Source organism: Mirounga leonina, unplaced genomic scaffold (genome assembly GCF_011800145.1).
Source record: "Mirounga leonina isolate KUSES-001 unplaced genomic scaffold, KU_Mleo_1.0 Mir_174, whole genome shotgun sequence".
Classification (NCBI taxonomy): Eukaryota; Metazoa; Chordata; class Mammalia; order Carnivora; family Phocidae; genus Mirounga; species Mirounga leonina.
The window spans coordinates 19,017,946-19,038,906 of NW_023270451.1; the positions used below are offsets into that span (position 1 = coordinate 19,017,946).

Genomic DNA, 20,961 nt, shown 5'->3' on the forward strand with positions numbered 1-20,961 from the left:
TCAGGAGGTCCTCCTAAGAGGGCAGGTAGGCCGGAAGATGGATGTAGCTGAAGATCCATGAGGAACTCCCTACAAGGTAGCACTGGGCCAGAACCACATGGAGCAGTCAGTTCCTCCGTGATAGGGCTTGAAACAAACCACCGCAAAGTCAGGCCAAACCCAGACAAGTATCTGTTAATTGCTCGAGCCTGTGTGGTGAGCTGGGTTGCAGCTGATCTTGTCTGGGTTCTGCAGGGTTCACCTTCAAGGTGATATAGGACAACTGAGGCACCCAAAGGTTTTGTTTTTTTTTTTTTTTAATTATGTCCAAGGTTACTAGAACTGGGAAGACATGGTCTGGCATTTCCTATGAACACAAGACAGATTGTTCTCCTAGACAAAAGGTTAAGGCACTGACAGCCTGTGGAAAGTGCATTGGGAGTGGGGAGAGTGTGGCTTGTGTGCATGTTTTTTTAAGACTATTTTTTAGAGCACTTTTAGCTCTAAAAGCAAAACTGAGCAGAAGGTATAGAGATTGCACATACACACCCTGTGTGTGCACATAGTCCTAGCCTCCCTGGTATCAACATGCCCCACGAGAGTGGGACATCTTTCATAATTGCTAAACCTACATTGACACATCATTATAACCCAGAGTTCATAGTTTACATTAGAGTTTAGTCCTCGTAAACATGGTACCTTCTTGGATGTGGACAAATGTATAATGACATGTATTCACTATTACAGTATCATACAGAATAATTTCACAGCCCTGAGAAATCCTGTGTGTTCTGCCCACTCCTCCCTTCCTCCTCCCTAACCCTGGCATCCACCGATCTTTTTACTGTCTCTGTGGTTTTGCCTTTTCCAGAATGTCATCTCGTTGGAAGCGTGCATGTTTTATATTGCTGGTTAAAGGAGCTTTGTGATCTGTTGTGTTGCTGCTGGCTTTGTGCATTGTTGAGGTCAAACTTCAAGTCTCTTCCAGCGGAGCCACAGAGGGGTCTCCTGGTGTAGTGGCGAAGAGCATGGACTCCACCTCCAGACTGGCTGGGTTCAAATCCCAGCTCTACCACATGTGAGCTGTGTGACATGGACAAGGTGCCCAGTGTCTCACGATCTTAGTTTCTCTATGTGTAAGATGGAGATGACTGTAGCCCATCCCCCATAGTGTTGTCATGAGGACTAAAGTGAGTGCATATTTGCAAACTAATATACAGAAAATGTTTGCTAAATATCAATTAGGAGGCTTGGGTATCTCAGCTCTTTGGTAAGGAACAGTAGACTGGGAGCAGAGTTCTTGTTCAGCCTGTCCCACTAGCCTGCATCGTGGCCTCAGATGACTCAACCTTTCGAACCTCAGTTTACTCCTGTAAAATGAAGTGGTTAGACTCCCTGATTGCTCACAGTGCCTGTGAAGATACTGAGCGCCCTCTTCCTGATCTCTTTCTCCCTTAGGGGGGTCTAGATGGAGGGATGGGTGGGGACACATGGAAAGTGAGACACAAAAATCTTTCTTCTCCTTTCTTTTCTGGGTACTGTAAAGATACGTTATGGTTTGTGAACAGTACACTTTAGACTTGCAAGAATACCTGTGATTAAACTTTCCTACAGAAAAACATCTCATGGGAAAGAGGAGCGTTCCATGACTTTTAGGTTGGATAGTTTGAAGACCTCGTTAGGGACTGTGCACTCACGAAGCCACAGTTGTATACATGTCCGAAAAGCCAAGCCATCAGAAGTAAAAATATTTAATGAAATAGTAGAACGTTTGTTTCTAGAAGTTGCTCCGAGATTACTCATTTTAAAACGCCCACTGCTGGGAATTAAAAGATGATTTGCTGCATCCAGCGTAGATCAGGGTGCTTCAGTCTCCTGCTTGCATGTCTGAAGGTGGCCGCTGAGCATTTTGAGGTGGCCATCTGGGTGACAGCGTCAGGGCAGTGCAGTTCTGTTCAACATTAATGTGTCATGTCAGAGCCTCTCGCTGATAACATTCAAGCTGTGCCAAATCACAGTCATTATGTATTTTGGGGCTATCAAGGGTCTTAAAGCTGTGAATTGCAGTTGTGCGAATATACGGATTATTTCTAAAATGCCTGTTTAGGTCGCTCTGCTTTTTTTGGAGGTGAGATAGCTAACATCCCCATATTTTGGAACAAGTTTGACCCTCTCCATCTGGGGTAAACTCTCCTCTTCTGTACAGGAATTCTGCTTTACTTCTGTTGTAAAAATTATAGATGGTTTAAATCCAGCTTTTCTGTCTCGATCAGACTATCAACTGAAATGTTTACCACTGGCTTGGCTTTCCTAATAGGAGAAAGTGAAGTTTGCATGAAAATTCTTGCGCATACTTGTCAATATAGTTTTCTTCTATTGAAGACCCGTTAGTATTGGTCCCATGATTTATTGTAGGCTGCTTATGACCATGTATGTTTTGTGCACTGCTGTGGATCCACAGTGCCTAGAACAGGGCCTGGCAAACAGTAGGCACCCGATAAATACTTGTAGAATAAATGAGAATGAATGAATACTCATGCCTCCAATCCTAAAGGATTTAAGGATATTTTACGTTACATGAACAAGTAATAAAAGTGATTGTTTGAAATCTCACCAGCATAATTCATAAGTGTGTTCGTTGTTCACCTTCTAAAGGACCAGCGCCTTTTGAACAAGTAATAAAAGTGATTGTTTGAAATCTCACCAGCATAATTCATAAGTGTGTTCGTTGTTCACCTTCTAAAGGACCAGTGCCTTTTGGCTTTCCTGAAACAATCCTGAGAAAGGCCTCAGGTTCACCACCTCTGCCAGGTGATAGGATGGCCACGGCTCTTTGCTGAAATTATTACTACTTTCTTACAAGCTCAGTAAGAAAGAGTAAATGGATTTGTTAAAATATAAAATAATCCTAAAATTTTTAAATTGTGAATATTTGAATATATTGTTGAGAGGAGTTAATTATCAAGCACATCTAACATTTCCTGTGGCATCTTGAACATGCTCATTTTTATATTGACTTATGAAATTCTTGTTCCGTGATATTATTTACGTTGGATGATATTAAACCTGTTTACAAAAGATATACTAAAGTCTTAGACTTTGTAAGATCTCACCTCTATTGCCACCCCTCCCAAAAAAAGAAAGAAAAGCGTTAGCTTACAAATCCTGATTTCACCTCTCAAGTTCTTTGAACATACTTGGGGTTTTTAATTGGTTGATTGATGTAACTGTTTACTCATATGTTTTCCTGTTATTGAATTTAGAAACACAGCAGTGTCCCGGAAGATACAAGCCAAAAAAAATTGGCGAGAAGGAAATGAGGGGGATAAAAATTGAAATTACTTTCCTGGTGTACAGAGTTCCTACCTATAAGCAAATGAGTACGTTCCAGTTTAGGTTTTCTCTTGATGTGGGTTAAAGTCTGCTTTCCTAACGCCTCAAGCCATTGCAGTTGAGCTCTTTTAAGCTGGGAAACTGGAATGCATACCATTGTTCTCCACTTGTTTTCCCGTGGAATTTCAACGACCCGCAGCACAGAAGCATGGCGGTCTGAGGGAAAACCTTTCCAGTTCTCTGTCTCCACTCCGCACCGCCCCCCCCGCCCCAGCACGTGGCATAGCAAGTGATTTCTTCCGTGAGAGCAGTCCTCCCTGGCCTCCCTCTGCGTGTGATCATCCTCTGCTATGTCCCTGCAATAAGAGAAGGTGAAAACCAGCCTGCAGGTTTAAATTAATTGCACTCCTCAGTTATGCTCGGAGTTTAGCCAGTGCCTTACATCACAACATTCTAAACTTCCAGTTTAAACATAATTGGAAAGAGCTGACATTAAAGTAGTCACTGACAGAGTAAACTTAACTAAAGCAGAACAGTCTAAAACACTCATATGCAAATAACTTGAATAATCTGATAAAATTATTCATAGGCCCTTGAATATTTTATTAAAGATACCTGTTACTGGTTCTGAGCCCTGGATTCCAGCACCTTTTTGTTTTTCAAACTTATGTGCCTAATTACATTGTGTTTGTTCTAATGGAACATCACTTTTATTCGTAATGGAAATCATTTTTTAAAATATAATTTTTTCATGGAGTCATAAATGTGATGCATATTCCTGGCCAAAAAAAAAAAAAAAAAAGGTAGAGCCTCCTCCATTTGAAATTGTGTACTTTGGCAGTTAAGATCTGGAAGATGCTGGATACAAGAGAGCAGCACCTGTGTTTTACTGGGGCTAGCGGCATATATTTGAGTTTATCCTGTCTTCATTTGGAAAAGAAAGAGATGCACTTAGTGGCTCTGCCTCTGGGTTCCTGAGGAAAGGTGTCCGTATCCACACTGTAGTACCCTTCACTCTGTATTTGTAATTCTGTATTTACATTTCTGTGCCACTGAACTATAATCGGGACTTTTACCTGTTTCTACGTGTCCAGTGCAGCTCCTGGCATCCCGGCAGGTGCCCAGGTAACATTTGCTAAAAGAATTCAGAGTTTACGTGAATAGGGATGGAAGGTAAACATAGGAAGACCTCATTCTTCATTCTTCCTTATTTTTTCTACTTACATATGGTGCGTTTCAATTTGGGCTCTTTTATGCACAGCTAAATCTGACATACTGTGTTTCTAGAAAAAAAAATTCTATTAGCATATCCTGTCAAACTCTAAATAGAGGCAATTCTTAGAACTAATATTTATGTGCAGTCATTAATTGCCAAGAATAATAATTTACTTGTAAATGCAAGATTGTATTAATTTTATCTGTAATGGAATTCTTGTTCCTCCTGAAATCATAACAAATTATTAAAATTGCTTTGTGGGGAGTACAAAGTTAAAGAGATCAAATTTGTTTTACAAGAACATTTGATGTAATTAATTTTTAAAATGTCTCTTGCTTTTTTAATACCAGACTTAAGATAATAATAATTTTTTTAAAGACCTTTATAAAAAGAACTGTTCTTCCCATTTCTCCCCCCTTTGTCAGCTAATTCTCAAACCTAGAATATGTCTTTAAATTTGTGCTCTACGCCTGAATTACATTGTGACTTTATAATGCAGTCTAGTAGAGACTAAACTCAGACATCAGATGTTCTTTTGAGACTTTTAATTCCTAATTGTTGATGAGCACTTTGACCTGTAGGTTTAGAACAGTGGCTGTTTGGAACCGGGCCTGATCTTTGGCAGACCATGTCATTAGAGCATAATGACTAGTTTCTGCACTGATTGGTCAGAGCCCATGCCCGGCAGGTTCTTAAATATTTTAACAATTATCCCAGCTTGAATGATGACTCTGAAACTCCATGAAAATCTTCAGTACTTTCTGCATCATCCTGGAAAGATTCATGTATTCTTGGGGGTAACAGTTGAGTTGAATATGAAATTCTCAATCTTTGGAACTTGGAAATTAGAGATCAGTAAATCCTCTGTTTGTCATCTTAATGCCTACCTTTCTGTCATACCCTATATCCAATCCATCAATAAATCTGTTGCTCTGCCTTTTAGCAAGCTGCAGACTGTCTGACCCCTTTTCACTACAGACACTGTTTTTAGAGCCCAAAGTATATCATCTCCCTCCCGTACAGTTGTAAAAAACTTTTCTTGGTCTCCCTGCTTCCGTCCTTGCTTCCGAGAGTGTATTCTCGAAACAGAGGGCAGAGTGGTCCTTAAAAAATGTCTGGATGGTGTGTTACAGGATATAGGGGCTCCGTGTGAGCTGGTCTTCTGCCCTTGTGCCCCTGCTCTGTCTCAGCCTCCACTTCTCTCCCCTGGGCTGTCTGTCTACTCCAGCCACCTTGTCCTTCAGGCTCACTCCAGCCTTGCACATCCCCATGAGAATGTGAGCTCTCTCCTTGCATGAAGGGTTTTTGTGTGATTCCCTTCTATAGCCTCAGCCCCTGAGAAGGACACTTGGCACACAGTAGTTGCTCAATAAATAGTAGTTGAACCAATGAATCATTGCACAGTATTTCCATTCTATTTGGATAAACTGTGTTTAGAAATAGGAAGTTGAGCAGGTTCTTAAATTTCTTTTTGTTCTTATCTAATGGTATTCTTCCACAGGAAATATACCGTAACAAAAGCAGTATCAATCATTTAGATTCTCTCCTTTAAAAGCTTGTCATTAAAAGCAGACAACATTGAAAAAAGACACCAACCAATATTAAGCAAAATTAAGCCTTTAAGTATTAAATTTTTAAAAAGAATCAAGATCAATATGAAAAAGATGCCATTTAATTTTATTGGAGGACATACACACAAATCCTTTCTGAATGGAAGACACACCATATTGTTATGTACAAAGATTTTCTGTCATTCTTTTCAGATAGGTAGATATTTTAATGAAACTCCAACCAGATTTCCAATGGGAACTTTATTTTATTGATTGACTGTTTTGTTGGAAACTCACCTTCCCTCATCACTTAATCTAAAGTGTCTCTCTCATACTGGTCAGTCTACATTATATCTCCTTGTTTTACTTTTCTAGAACACTCTTTTTTGCCCACCTTTATTGGGATAGAATTGACATATAACATTGTATAAGTTTAAGGGGTACAACATAGTGATTTAATATATGTCTCTGTTTATACCACAGTAAGTTTAGTTAACAGATCCATCACATCACATAGTTATAATTTTTGTGTGTCCGTGGTGAGAACTTTTAAGATCTACTCTCTTATTAGCAACTTTCAGATACACAGTGCAATATTGTTAACTAAAATCTCTATGCTTTACATTACATCTCCAGAATTTATCCATTTTATAACTGGAAATTTATATCCTTGGATTGCTTTTCATCCATTTCTCTACCTCCCCACCCTCTGCCTCTGGCAACCACCAATCTATTCTCTGCTTTTATGAGTTCAGCGTTTTTTAGATTGTATATTTAAGTGAGATCATACAGTATTTATCTTTCTTTGACTTATTTCACTTAGCATAATGCCCTCAAGTTCCCTCCATGTTGTTGCAAATATCAGGATTTCCTTATTTTTTACGGCTGAATACTATCCTTTGCATGTATACACTACATTTTTTTCATCCATCAGTAGACACTTCGGTTGCTCCCACATCTTGTAAGTAATGTTGCGGTGAACATAAGGGTGCAGAAATCTCTTCAAGTTAGTGGTTTAATTTCCTTCAGAAATTAAATACCCTGATATGGAATTGCTGGATCATATGGTAGTTGTATTTTTAATGTTTTGAGGAACCTTCCTACTGTCTTTTGTGGTGGCTGTACCAGTTTACATTCCCGCCAACAGTGTATAAACACCCCCCTTTCTCCACATTCTTGCCAGCATTTGTTAGCTCGTCTTTTCGATGCCAGCCATTCTGACAGGTGTGAGGTGACATCTCACTGTGGTTTTGATCTGCCTTCCCCTGACAATTAGTGACGTTGAGCACCTTTTCATGTACTTGTTGGCCAGTTGCAAATCTTCCTTGGGAGAATGTCTATTCAGGTCCTGTGACCACTTCTCAGTTAGATTATGTGATTTTTTGCTACTAAGTTATAGGCGTTCTTTATGTATTTTGGATATTAACCTCTTATCAGATATGTGGTTTGCAAATATTTTTCTCCCATTCCATAGGTTGCCTTTTCATTTTGTTGATGGTTTCTTTTGCTGTGCAGAAGCTTTTAGTTTGTTGTGGTCTCACTTGTTTATTTGTTGTTTTTATTGCTTGTGCTTTGCGTGTTGTATCCATAAAATCATTGCCAAGACCAGTGTCAAAAGCTTTTTCCCTCTGTTTTTGTCTGTGCTTTCAGGTCTTACATTTAAGTCTTTATCTGTTTTGAGTTAATTTTTGTGCATGGTTTAAAATAGGGTTCCAGTTTCATTCTTTTGCATGTGAATATTCAGTTTTCCCAGTACCATTTATCGAAGAGATTATCTTTCCTCCATTGAGTATTTTGGCTCCCTTATCAAACATTAGTTGATCATGCATGCATGAGTTTAATTCTGGGCTTTCCATTATGTTCTATTAGTCTATGTGTTTGTTTTTATGCTAGTACCATACTGTTCTGGTTGCTATAGCTTTGTAAGATAGTTTGAAATCAGGAAGTGTAATGCCTGTAGCTTTGCTCTTCTTTCTCAAGATTACTTTGGCTATTCAGGGTCTTTTATGGTTCCATACACATTTTAGGATTGTTTTGTTCTTCTATAAATACAGAAATTGCCATTGAAATCTCAACAGGGATTGTATTAGATCTATAGATGATGTTGGGTAGTATGAACATTTTACCATATTAATTCTTCCAATCCACGAACACAGGATTCTTTTCCATTTATTTGTGTCTTCAATTTCTTTCATCAGTGTCTTAATAATTTTCAGCGTACAGATCTTTTATCTCCTTGGTTAAATTTATTCTTAGGCATTTCATTATTTCTGATGCTTTATAAATGGAATTTTTCCTTTGTTTGTTTTTCACATAATTCAATGTTAACATACAGAAACACAACTGACTTAATGTATATTGATTTTGTATTCTGCAGCTGGACTGAATTTATTAGCGCTAACAGTATTTTGGTGGAGTCTTTAAGATACTCTGTATATAAAATCATGTCATCTGCAAACAGAGACAGTTTTACCTCTTCCTTTCAAATTCAGATGCCTTTTATTTCTTTTTCTTTCTTTCTTCTTCTTTTTTTTTTTTTTTCCCTGATTGCTCAGGCTCAGACTTTTAGTAGCATGTTGAATAGGAATGCTGAGAGTGGGCATCCTTGTCTTGTTCCTGACATTAGAGGAAAAGCCTTCTGCCTTTCATAATTGAGTATGGTATCAGCTGTGGGTTTGTCATATATACCCTTTCCTGTGTTGGGTACATTCCTTCTATACCCAGTTTGTTAAGGGTTTTTATTACAAATGATGTTGAATTTTGTCAAATGCTTTTTCTGCATCTATTGAGATAATCATGTGACTTTTGTTTTTTATTCTATTAATGTGGCGTATTACATTTATTAATTTGCATATGTTAAACTGTCCTTGCATTCCAGGGATGTATAATATAAAGAGACATTATTTTTCATTGCTGGAAAATGAAAAGTAATCTGACAGCATCTATTAAAATGTAAAATGTGCATACCATTTACCAAGCAGTTCTATATGGAGAAATCTATCCAATAGAAATGAAAGCATTAGTATACAGAGATAGATGTGTGAGGATATGTATTGAAGCACTGTTTTTAAGGGGAAAGGAAGTGGAAACTACCTCCGTTGTCACCAGTAGGAGAATAGTCAAATACCTATGATACTTCTATTCTATGGAATATTATACAGCTTTAAAACAATTGTTACATCTGTTTTCTTGCTTTGAAGGACGATCTGCTATATATTAAAAAAATTTCAGAGACTGTTCATGGTACAATCCATTTTTAAAAATTAAAACAGTATCTGTATGTGTATATATGAATGGGTTTGCATTTATAAACATAAAGAAATATGTGGAAAGAGACATACCCAAGCCATTAACAATTGCTGTATCTTCAGGAGTCAAAAATAGGGAGCAGGAGAGGAGATTATTAATATCTGCTCTGTGCTGCTTTATTGTTTAACTTGGTAAAATAAACATCTTAATTTTTAAAATATAATAATGATGATTCAGTGAAAAATGTAAATATACATTATAGGACTTTGGTAGTTTGGCTTTGAGCCAAACCAAATAGATGTAAGAAAGAAAATGTAAATACCAACTAGTGTAAGAAAGGAGAACCAGCATTACTGTATTGGACTTAGTGGAAGCAACAACTCTCACTTCACTGATGTGTCAACGTTCTTCAACATACTTACAATTTGGAGGCTTGGAATTTGTGTTTCTTTTTTCGACCCAATTAAAACTTAGTTATTCTAAGAAATAATTACTGGGAAACCGGATTATGAAATAAATCACCGTAACAAAAGAAAACAAGGCTTCATTATTTAAAATGTTAAGATCTTCCTATTTATTCTTTGTAACTGCCCGATCTGAAGGTGAAGACTTCCCATAACTGGCATAACTATGGCTAAGTCAAACACTACCTTTTTAAAAGTTGAGGGTTGTTTTTTTTTTAAACATACTTGTAATGTATACATTTGAAACAAAGATTGTTTATCATTTTTCTCTTTTATTTCAGAACGCTTTACCCTGTACAGCTCTAAAAACCTTAGGCAAGCATGGAATAAGTAAGTCTTTATACAGTTTGTCCTTGCTCTCTCTTTCTCTTCTCTCTCAATCTCTCTCTCAGTTCTTAAAACTCTCCAGATAAGTTTGTCTTGACATTTTTCATTTGCCTATCCAAGTATCCATCCATCCATTCATTTAACCATTAAATAGTCGTTAAGCCCTAACTGCGTGCCAGCCACCGTGATCAGCCTAAACTGATGCTGTTATATATGAGTTTGGGTTCCTACAGCAACGTGGCGTTGCTTCAGAATCCTAATTCCTAAAATTCATTGTGCTTAATCTTCTCATAACTAAATTCCAAGAAATATTTTTGCAACAGCAAAATAGCATCTAAGTACAATGTAATGACTGATTCTGATCTAAATAATGCAAGTGACAAACTCGGAGCTAGATAAAATTGATCTTTCAGATTTTTTCAGTTTATCTGTTGTTCCACTAAGTCTTGTTGGAAAGCTAAGTACATGTATCACTTGAAATGTATGTGATCTATTTATTTAATTTCTGTTCTCTCATCTGATCTCATTGAAATAGTTTCATTTATTGGTTTCGAAATTTGATGAAATCTGAAGATCTGGATTTCTCAAGTTATTCAGAGGTCTTTTATTGCAAGCCAACCTGTTAATAAATCATTGAAAGTTGGAAAGCAGAGTGATTGAGTCACTCTCATTAGTTGTGGAGATCATATTACCAGCATGATGCTGGGAAAAAGGTAACTGGAACTGCTTTGATTTAAAAAAAATTTAATTTGTCATAACAGAGTTTTGTCTGTGGGGAATTTAGTGTTATTGCCTCAGTTTTTACTGTTATGACATGTTTAATTTTAGATGCCATCAATTATAAAAATAAAAAATAAGAAAAAACCTTTTTATAATAAAAATATTGTCAGTAGATCCAGTGGACAGCTTATTGTGAGGAACTCATGGAATGAGTACATACCCTGCGGTGGTTTATTTGGAAGATTTGGCAGTTTATTTTGATTAAGTTCATCCTTAGAAGAGCACTGGGATAATTATTTTTGTCTAACACAAGGCTTTGCGTTTTGCCATTTGAAGAATCAGCTCTCAGTATCTAGAGTCTCCTCTGGGAGGCATGCCCTCTGCTGGGAACATTCTGTGTGTGTTCCTCCGCTCTTGTACCCCTCCCCTCCCCTCCCTCGACTGATCAGTGGTCTAACATTTTAATTAAATGCTTTCATACACCAGGCACTGTATACAGTACACAGTTCCTACCTTAATTAAATGATCAAACACATTCTCTCATAGTTGCTCAAAAAGTTTTGTCCAACCAGGTAACCATCTTATGAAACAATTCTTTATAAAGCAATTGAATTTCTAACCCATCTTTGCAGTCACAGGAATATCTGGCAAATCTACACAGAGCATTTGTGGAGAATAGTCATTTCCTTCCTTCGGAGGGGCAGAGCTAGAATGACCTCCAAATTGCCCAGGAAGATAAATGGCAATCCTTATCCAATTAGAAGAGTCTACAAAAAATGGGAGATGGGTGTATGTAGACAATGCTGAATGATATTTCGTCCGCTGTCCTCTTGTGGCCGTGACCCCACTTCTTAGACGGCTGACCCGCTGTAGCCGTTCGCTTTTGTAGCTTGTATTCAGCACCACCCGGCGCCACAAGCTCTCACGCACGTGCCCAGATGAATGAATGGCCCGTCTCCTTCAACCATTCCACAGTGACAAGTGGGATGCCTCGTGGAGAAGGTGCTTCTACCCACGTACAGTACTCTACCCCAGGGAAACGAGGTTATCTCATGTCCTAAAAGAAAAGAAAATTGAGGGCGCCTGGGTGGCTCAGTTGGTTAAGCGACTGCCTTCGGCTCAGGTCATGATCCTGGAGTCCCGGGATCGAGTCCCGCATGGGGCTCCCTGCTCGGCGGGGAGTCTGCTTCTCCCTCTGACCCTCCTCCCTCTCATGCTCTCTGTCTCTCATTCTCTCTCTCGCAAATAAATAAAAATCTTAAAAAAAAAAAAAAAAAAGAAAAGAAAAGAAAATTGAAAGAGTATTCAAGCTTTGCATTACTTCACTTCATTCTGACCACCTAACACCTGATGCCTACTTTGCTGTGAGAGGTGTTGATCATGTTACAACAAGAGTGAGTAGTTCATTTCATTGATGAAAATCAGGACATGCAATCCTCTGGTATTGGGTTTTAGAAATTTTAAAAACTGGGTTTTAGAAATTTTAAAAACTATGTGCATTGTGTGCAATCTCCAAATTTTTCTTAAAAGATGCTGGGTAGTCAGTAAATACGCTTTTACTTTTGAGGGCAAATAAGAATTCTTCAGAATATGATTTTTTGCAAAATGAGAACAGAGTTTTCTCTTTAAGATATAATGTTGGGGATATTTATTATTTGCATTTTTAAAAAGATTTTATTTATTTATTTGTCAGAGACACAGCGGGAGAGGGAGCACAAGCAGGGGGAGTGGGAGAGGGAGAAGCAGGCTTCCCACCGAGCAGGGAGCCTGATACTGGGCTCAATCCCAGGACCCTGGGATCATGACCTGAGCCGAAGGCAGACGCTTAACAACTGAGCCACCCAGGTGTCCTTATTATTTGCATTTTCTATGAACATAGGATTTATAATTTTTCTACCAAAACCAAAGTAGGTTGAAGGAAATCTTAACATTTTCATGTAAAGTCTTTTTTTTTTCATGTAAAATCTTTTTAATGAGCTGGTAGAATTGTAGTTAATGTCTTTCTTTTAATCTGTAACATTACATATGCTTTTAAAAAAAAACTAGAATTAATTCAAAAGCATCTAATAAACTGGGTTCTACCATTAGATTACTTTTAAAGCATTTTAGGAAAAATATTAAAAGCTGAGTTTGAGGTAAGATTTTCAAATTAGAAACATAACTTGTGGGGCGCCTGAGTGGCTCAGTTGGTTAAGTGACTGCCTTCGGCTCAGGTCATGATCCTGGAGTCCCTGGATCGAGTCCCGCATCGGGCTCCCTGCTCGGCAGGGAGCCTGCTTCTCCCTCTGACCCTCCCCCCTCTCATGCGCTCTCTCTCTCTCTCTCTCATTCTCTCTGTCTCAAATAAATAAATAAAATCTTTAAAAAAAAAAAAAGAAACATAACTTGTTCAGAACCATGCTATTTTTAAGTTCCCGTAAGTCTTATTTTTTTTGTTGCCTTAAAGGATTTATCTCAGAAAACACTAAGTAATAAAATATCACTAAAAATATTATACAAATACTACTTCCTGGCACCCCAGTGTTATGTACTGAATCCTTAGAGCCAAGCCATAACCTCTAGCCCACTAGAACCCAGTGAAATTTAGAGAAAACTGAGAATTCAGAGACATTAATTATATTATTGATTCTTCCTCCAAATGGACTTGTGACTTTGCAGCCATTGACGTTTCAACATCTCTCACTTTGGAGTGTGGTTTAGGTTCAGGAGAACTGCATTTAAATATTATTAAGCCAGTGCCGGCTTTCTCCATCACTGCTAACTCATTTGCTTGTCTACAAGCGCAATTACGAAACTAGAGCAATTGGTAAATTCTCTTGTACAACAGTAATAGGTTCAAAATAAAGTGAACTAATTTGCAAGAACTGATTTGAATTCAGTTTTGATGGGTTGATGTAAGATTGGTAGGTTACTAAAAAGTAAGTCACCGTTCCAAATTAAGTAGCAATATCTTTAAAAACTACGTATTGACTCAGCTATTAAAGCTAGTTGGTGCATTAACCTACCTAAAAGAGCCAGAATTTCTTGAGAAGTGAATCCTCAAGTCTCTTTGAACAGCTGTAACAAGTGAGCCAGTTTACTGGGGGGCCGAGTCCGCCCTAGGTAACACCAATACAATTCCCTCCTGACTTCATTTATACCAGCAACCATGGGCATAATTTTATCCTTTGAAGGATTTTTTAGTATTCTGGGGAAACAAAGCGGTGATAGGAGGAAAATATCAAAGGATCCAGCAGATATCTAAACTCAAAAAGACAATATAAAGAAGAAATCTTAATTATAGGATTGGGAATGATAAATATATATTAATAAAAAAAGAAAGTCCTTTTATTCCCTTATGCTGGACATGCATGATTTGTGTGCACTCTTCCTGCTTAAAGGGGATTTTGGATTAAAGGGAGACACATCTTAATCTTATAAATACATGTACTGTTTTCTGACCGCCTTCAAAAACATTCCATTTTATTTCATTGGAGTTGTAAAGACTCTATTTTTCTTCCAAATCTCTCTGTTTATAGTTGTCTGACATTGGCATGTATATGCAATCAGCCAAGAATTTCAGCCACTTAAAAGATCTTTTATTATTTTGGCTAGAGAGGCACCCTTAGTATACGCTCTCTGGCAATGTTAAGAGTAGGATTCCAGGAACACATCTGCTTGCTTTGGAACTTTTTAACAGCTGAACAATTTGGAGGGGTGGGTGGTGGGTTGAAAGGAGCAAAAAGAGAACCCAGGGTAAACCACAAAGTCACAGAGGACAAATTTGGAAAACACAACTTGTGGCTGATAAAGCAATGCATGTCCACAGACTTGAAGAGGTGGAGGCCAGCCTTGCCCTGCTTTCTCCATCCACGTGCTCTGATTCAGCTTATAATCCTTCTGGTGGGGTAAATCTGACTGAATTTCTCCTAAGAACTGAAAACATCGCTTCTTTAAAATATGTAGTAAATACAGAGACATTGTGACGAAGCTACTTTAGTGGAAATGCAAGAGTAGAGAAGAAGACATTCACCTGTATATATTTGAATGTACCAGCAGTCCCAAACCCTAATTCAGAAGTTTTAAAAGTGTTTTCTAACTTTGCATTCTTGCACTTTCCTTGAATACGTTCTCGAATTCAATGATTAACTTCCAAACGTATTTTAAAGATGACCTGCTGGATAGTTGTGGTGCATGTGCATAAAACATAATGAATTTAAAATTATTTTTAAAGGAATAACATACACTTCACTCTATATATTTATGCTGATGATTCCCTATTTTTCTTGTTGTCCTATCTGATTGCGTTCCATTAAGATTTAAATCAGTGCCTGCTCAAGAAACCGAAAGGTCCCGTTTTTCTACTCTGCCTTATTGTTCTAAGTTGATCTGAGATTTTCTAAAATAATAATACACTGCACAGTAAGTTAGGGCTTTCATCTTCTGAACTAGTTTAGAAATGTGAGAGGAATGTAAGATCGGCTGTTGGCACTAGGAGGCACAGTTGAGCTAGAGTCTTAACATCCTCCACTTCCACATTTTTTTTTCCATTGTTGATCATTTTTGTTATAATTCTATTTACTTCAAAGTAACAGTTTTAATTTATTTATTGCCTGGAGATTTCTTCTCACAGTATTTTCAAAGAAATTATTCTGTACATCATCAATGCACTTTTTTTAGGCTTGGGTTTATTGGGATGACAGGCTCTGAAGCAGACATTTTGGAATTCCATTCTCTTCACTCCAGGGTGAGCTGGAGCTGCAGTCGTCCGCTGCCCAGCTTGTGGATGTGAGCCCAGCATCAGGAGGCTACCTGGGGTGCAATTCCTTATGACACCCTTGGAAATAGTTGTCAACACTTGGTTAGTCAGATTCAAGCAGGTCTCTGTCCTGATCTCAGACACCCACACATGGTGTGTTTGGAGGCCCCAAAGTTGCAGTTCAGAGAAATCGCTGGGGACATGCATTTTCACAGAAATGAATCACTAGTTCAGGTCCTGAAAGCATCATGGAGGTGTGATGTTTACTCAGTCTGTTGAACCGCTTGCTACCTCCCAGAGAGCAGTTCTTCTAGAATATTGCAGACTGGCTGTTTCAGAGGGGAAGGAGGAGGTCCAGGCTCTGGTGGGAGCCTCGGGGAAGACAGACAGCATCAAGGGCTGTCCAAAGGTATGGGTCGGGGCAGCTACCAGGAGGACACAGAGAAAGCAGCCAAGGGAATGTTGGCAAATTTGCCGCAGGCCCAGACCTGGCTACTAATAGTGGCGGTGGTGCAGATGTGATGACAGATGAAACATACCTCGTCAGAGGTCTCACGTACCCTCCTTGACCTGTAGTCAGAGCTGTGACGGGATCGCTGTGGTGATGAACACTTGGGCAGCCTTTTGCAATGTAGAATTTGCTTTCGTATATGTTATCACATCCTCGTGTCTTTTTTTTGGTTTTTTTTTAACAATCTTGGGAAGTAGTCAGGACACATACTATCATCTCTATTTTATAACTTAAAAAAAAAAAACATGCTCATTGAGGTCAAATGATCAGTGTTATTGAAAATTACAATTCGGAATGTAGCCGCCAAAGTGAACCTTAGGAGAGAAATACCAATTTTAAAGCCCCAATATTCAAGTGGATCAGTATCTGATTTTGTTTCGTCCTCACTACAACCCTGGTTGGGGAGATCATTTCTGGAAAATGATGTCATTTATTCCCAGTCTAGGTTTTTAGCAGCAGGAGAGCTGGGATGGAGTAGAAACCTGACTTCTGTCCTGGGGAAAGTGTTTGCAGCAGGCGGACCACACACATCAACTCGGGCTTCCCCCGGGCCGGTTTGCGACAGTCTAAGTGCTAACGATGACAGGCCTCCGGCCGCCCGTCCAGACCCTGCTAGTGAGATCTGTACCCTGTCCCACACAGCTCCACTTCCCCCAGGAAATTACCTTCTGTCATTCTGTGCCATAGCCAGATTTCTTGTCCATATGTTTCTTGCGGTAGCAAAGAGTTTGCTATTAATAACAACCCCTGGTGATGGCCAAGGGCAAACCCCATGCTGTTGGTTATCTGCTGAGCACGAGGTAGTTTTTGTTTGTTTGTTTGTTTCCCTTCTGATAGACAGATAATATCCATCTTCTCTCTTACTAATTGGCAGTACGTGCCAGGCTCGGGAGCTGGCAACAGCCATTGTTTTTCATCCTTTCGGATTATGTGTTGGATTCCTCATCCCAGAGTACACCCTTCTGGTGCAGCTAATACCTTCCTCCTGCCATCCAGCTCATTAAGGAATAAAATCCAGCCATGCTTCTGAAGTGGCACAGAGCTTCCAGCAGCAGCTGGGCTGCCTGATTCTGTGAAAGCTGCACGACAGAGAGAATTAGGCTTTCTCGCGCTGTTTCCCAGAACAGATTCTAGAAGGGTACGAGAGCTGAGGAAGTTCTTCTGCCACTCCAAAATATGCAGTGGGCTGTTTGTGTTCTGTGGCTGCCATAACAAATCACCACAAGTGTCTTGGTGTGAAACACCACAGCAGTGGTGTCTGAGTTCTGTCGAGCTGGAGCCTCGGTGGGCCCAGCTGGTTTCTTTGCTCTGGGCCTCCCGAGGCCAAAGTCGAGTATCGGTTGGGCTGGGCCCTATCTGGAGGCTCTGAGGAAAATCTGTTTCCAGGCTCATTCAGGCTGTCGGCAGAATTCAGTCCCCTGTGGTCACGGGCCTGAGCCTCCTTTTCTTTAGCAGTTGTCAGCAGGGAGTCTCACCCAGCAAAGGCCACCTGTTTCCTCATCATGCTGCCCCCTCCTCCTTCGAACCAGCCTCAGTGAAAGGGGTCTTTCTCACTACCTCCGAGCCCTCTCACTTCCCCTCTCACCCCCCTCTCTTCTGCCTCTGCTTCCAAAGGCTTACCTGCATAATCCAGGTTAATCTTTCTATTTTAAGGTCTGCAGCCTTAATTATGTCTGCACTTTTGCCACAGAAAGTAACACATTCACAGGCTTCAGGGATTAGTGAGTGGACATCTTGGGGGCTGTTCTGCTTTTCCACAAGTGGGTACTGGGGTTTCCTATTCAGCGATGAGTCATGGGGTAAGGCAGAGTGGAGGGGGCCGTCCCAGCTGTCGCCAGGTCAGACACAGTCTGGTTCGTCTGATCTCTGACCCATCTGGTGACAAGCACAGGCCTCTGACTCTGGCGGTTCCGCGTTGCCTGGTTCCCACTGGTATCCTCAAAATTATGTATGAGGAAGAAATAATTTTCCACCCCACCCCACCCCCCCATAGAGGGAAAAAGGGATTGTTCTCCAGAAAGTTCATAGCCTCTGAGATAACTGAAACTTGGACCAAAGATTTCTTTCCCCTCTAGATCAGTGCTGTCCAGTGGAACCTTCTTCGTTGATGAAAACCTTTTCTATCTGCCCTGCCCAATGCAGGAGCCACTAAGTCCCCTACGGCCGCTGAGCACCTGCCGTGCGGCCAGTGTGACTTAGGAACTGAATTTTAAAGTTTATTTTAAACTTAATTTAAGAGTTAGTTTAAATGTGAAGAGCTGTGCATAGCTACATATTGGGCAGCACAGCTGTAGATGAACATGTAAACTCTTCACTTATTGTAAGTGCCAACCTGCGTGGGAGAGGCGTGGATGTCTGATGCTGTGGAAACCCCATGCCTCCGAGCTCTTGGCATTTTGCGCTCAAGTGTCCAGAGATCTTCCTTTAGATTTGTGCTTCTCACCCCTGTCTTTTATTTGTAAACACTGAGAAGATAATAGCTCTGGAGGACCCGGTAAGTGTAATAAATCTGCAGAGGAACTATTGGAAGTATCAAAGAACATCAAGCAGACATGCCTTCCCTCCCTCCCCTCGAGAAGCCATGCTGTTCCCTCCTGAGGGGGGCTGCCAGTTGCAAGCGCCTCTCTTCTTTCTCCTTCTCGTGTTCTCGCTCTTTTCTGTTGGGAACTGCTCGGGGTTAGACACACAGCTCTCTCCCCTTTTTGAACTCCCTCAAGAATTCACCTCTCTGCTGTTGTTCCCGGCCCCCTTGATCTACCCTAACTCTACTCAGAAAATATCATAAAGGCTCAGCTTCTTCTTCGCCCCATATGAGATGCTATTGAGAGGGCTCCATTTTTCTAAATAAGCCTCCATGGACCCCTGTGGGTACATATGTTAATTATTCAGCTTCAGAACATTGAAAATTACCACAATTTAGAAAGTGAAACATAAACAGAAATGCAGTTTTTACTGTACTTTATTTATTTAAAAAAAAAACTGGATATGAAAAAAACAACACTTATTTTTATCCTTTTCTTTTGATTAAGAAAATGTGAATTTAGTGAACTGTCAGCCTCAAAATTAAGGTGAACATAAGAAGTCACTGGAAAAAGATGATTTTAACAATGTCATCTTCTGTGTCCACTGTCACCCACTCCATTCTTTCCTTTGGTTGATTATCATGAAAATTAGGATTGGACAAGGGTCCCCCTTGTCATATGGGGAGACTTTCTATAAAACTGAGTGTAACTTCCACCCATTGTGAAGATACAGCTAATAGACTCTTTATGTTGATGTGTGCATCCAGTATCTGCTGTGTAGACGGTGGTCCTACTGACCTTGTAAGAATGCACAGCCAGTAAATACTGTTGACGTGAACCAAGAAAGATTAGAGATGAAGAAGGAAGGCTGCAAAAGCTCAATTGGCCCAGATGGCAAGAAAATGCCTGAAGTCGGCATATCACAGGGGCCAAGTTCCAATCCTAGATCAGCTACTCAACGGCATAATGTTCAGGAAGCTCACTAATCAACCTGAGCCCCAGTTTCTCAGTCTTTAAAACCCTTGGCGTGAGGATTGGATAAAGTATGCGTGTAAACGATGGGGCACCATTGGCCAGCTTAGCTTACCTCCCTCCTGTTTTTCAGCCCGCCCTGTACTTCCCTGCCCGGCAGCGCATTTCATTCAGTTCCCAATAAGCAACGGTCTTGAACATGAATCCCCCTGTTATACAGGGTCCCCAGACATCTTCTGGACTACACCTTTCTAGGAGCACACGCTGAACTGTTTGGTCACAAGATCATTTCTTAAAAATACTTCTTATGTAGAAATAAGATTCCTTCATTCCCAGCAGTTCCTTCCTAAGAGTGATGTGTTAACAAATAGCATTATACATAATTAATGTAAAACTGATTTATCCTAAGTCTTAAAACACATCTACTAGACAGTTTTCCTAATTAGATTGAAAGAAACCCACAGACACTGTTACCACGTTCAAAGCGTCTGTTAGACCTTTCCTGTCAGGCTCTTCATACAGGAACTGATGGGTCAGGCCAAACTAGCTGTGCTAGGCCTAGGTGTCCAGTTGATCCAGGGGTTTCAGTGGTGAGACCGAAAGTAGTTATTCTTGCTGTTTGGGGGCTTTTAAATGGGGCAGGTGAATGACTTATCCCTAGAAACACAATGAATGAAGGCCGGGAGCATGCCTTAGTTTGCTACCTCTGTCATCATTGGGGACAAAGGTAACTTGGCCTTTCTCTTTCAGACATTGAGCCAAGTCTATACCCTAAAGCACAAATCCCATGTTACCTCGTTATATTCATCATGGGAGTGACTTTAACAATAGATTTCATTATGTCTTTAACAACAAAAACAAAGATACCTTAAAATGCCATAAACAGACACACATACAGCCCCCAAATCCATTCTCTTTTGTCTTACCTAAAAGAGCATGTTTAGATCATTTGGACATTTTGGGGATCTCAAAAGAATCTAGTGACAATTTACAATTGAAGTCTCATAGTATGTATGTGTGTGGATGTCCTTACTCAGACTATCAACGAGATATAAGTAAGTAGAAACATCAACACAAAGGGATCAATTTTCCGGCCCTTGTCACCTTGTTACATAGCATATCTTGTGTATCTGTATGTGAATTCTCTGCTAGGCCTCAGCTGTGTTTAATCCCTCAAGACTTGATGTACAAACATAGTGCCAAATAGAGAACTTCCCTTAAATTATTCAAATTGCTCCATGAGTGATTTCCCACTCTTCTTGCAATGGAAAACATTTGATCATAAATTCAATTAAATCAGTCATCATCTTTGTGATGTTTGTCCAGCTAAATCCTTTAGTGACTAAAGCAATAAACACCAGCTGTGTGTGTGTGTGTGTG

General features: G+C 39.8%; 1 protein-coding gene across 4 annotated transcripts in view; it reads left to right on the plus strand.

Annotated features, from left to right (window-relative positions):
- Nucleotides 1-20,961, plus strand: part of CDK14 (cyclin dependent kinase 14) — a 548,800-nt gene that overhangs the window by 416,560 nt on the left and 111,279 nt on the right. For all 4 annotated transcript variants that reach the window (XM_035020525.1, XM_035020522.1, XM_035020524.1 and 1 more), the window contains one exon: nucleotides 10,073-10,121. In XM_035020525.1, coding sequence (XP_034876416.1) covers nucleotides 10,073-10,121 — 49 coding nt within the window. The remainder of the gene's footprint in view (nucleotides 1-10,072; nucleotides 10,122-20,961) is intronic.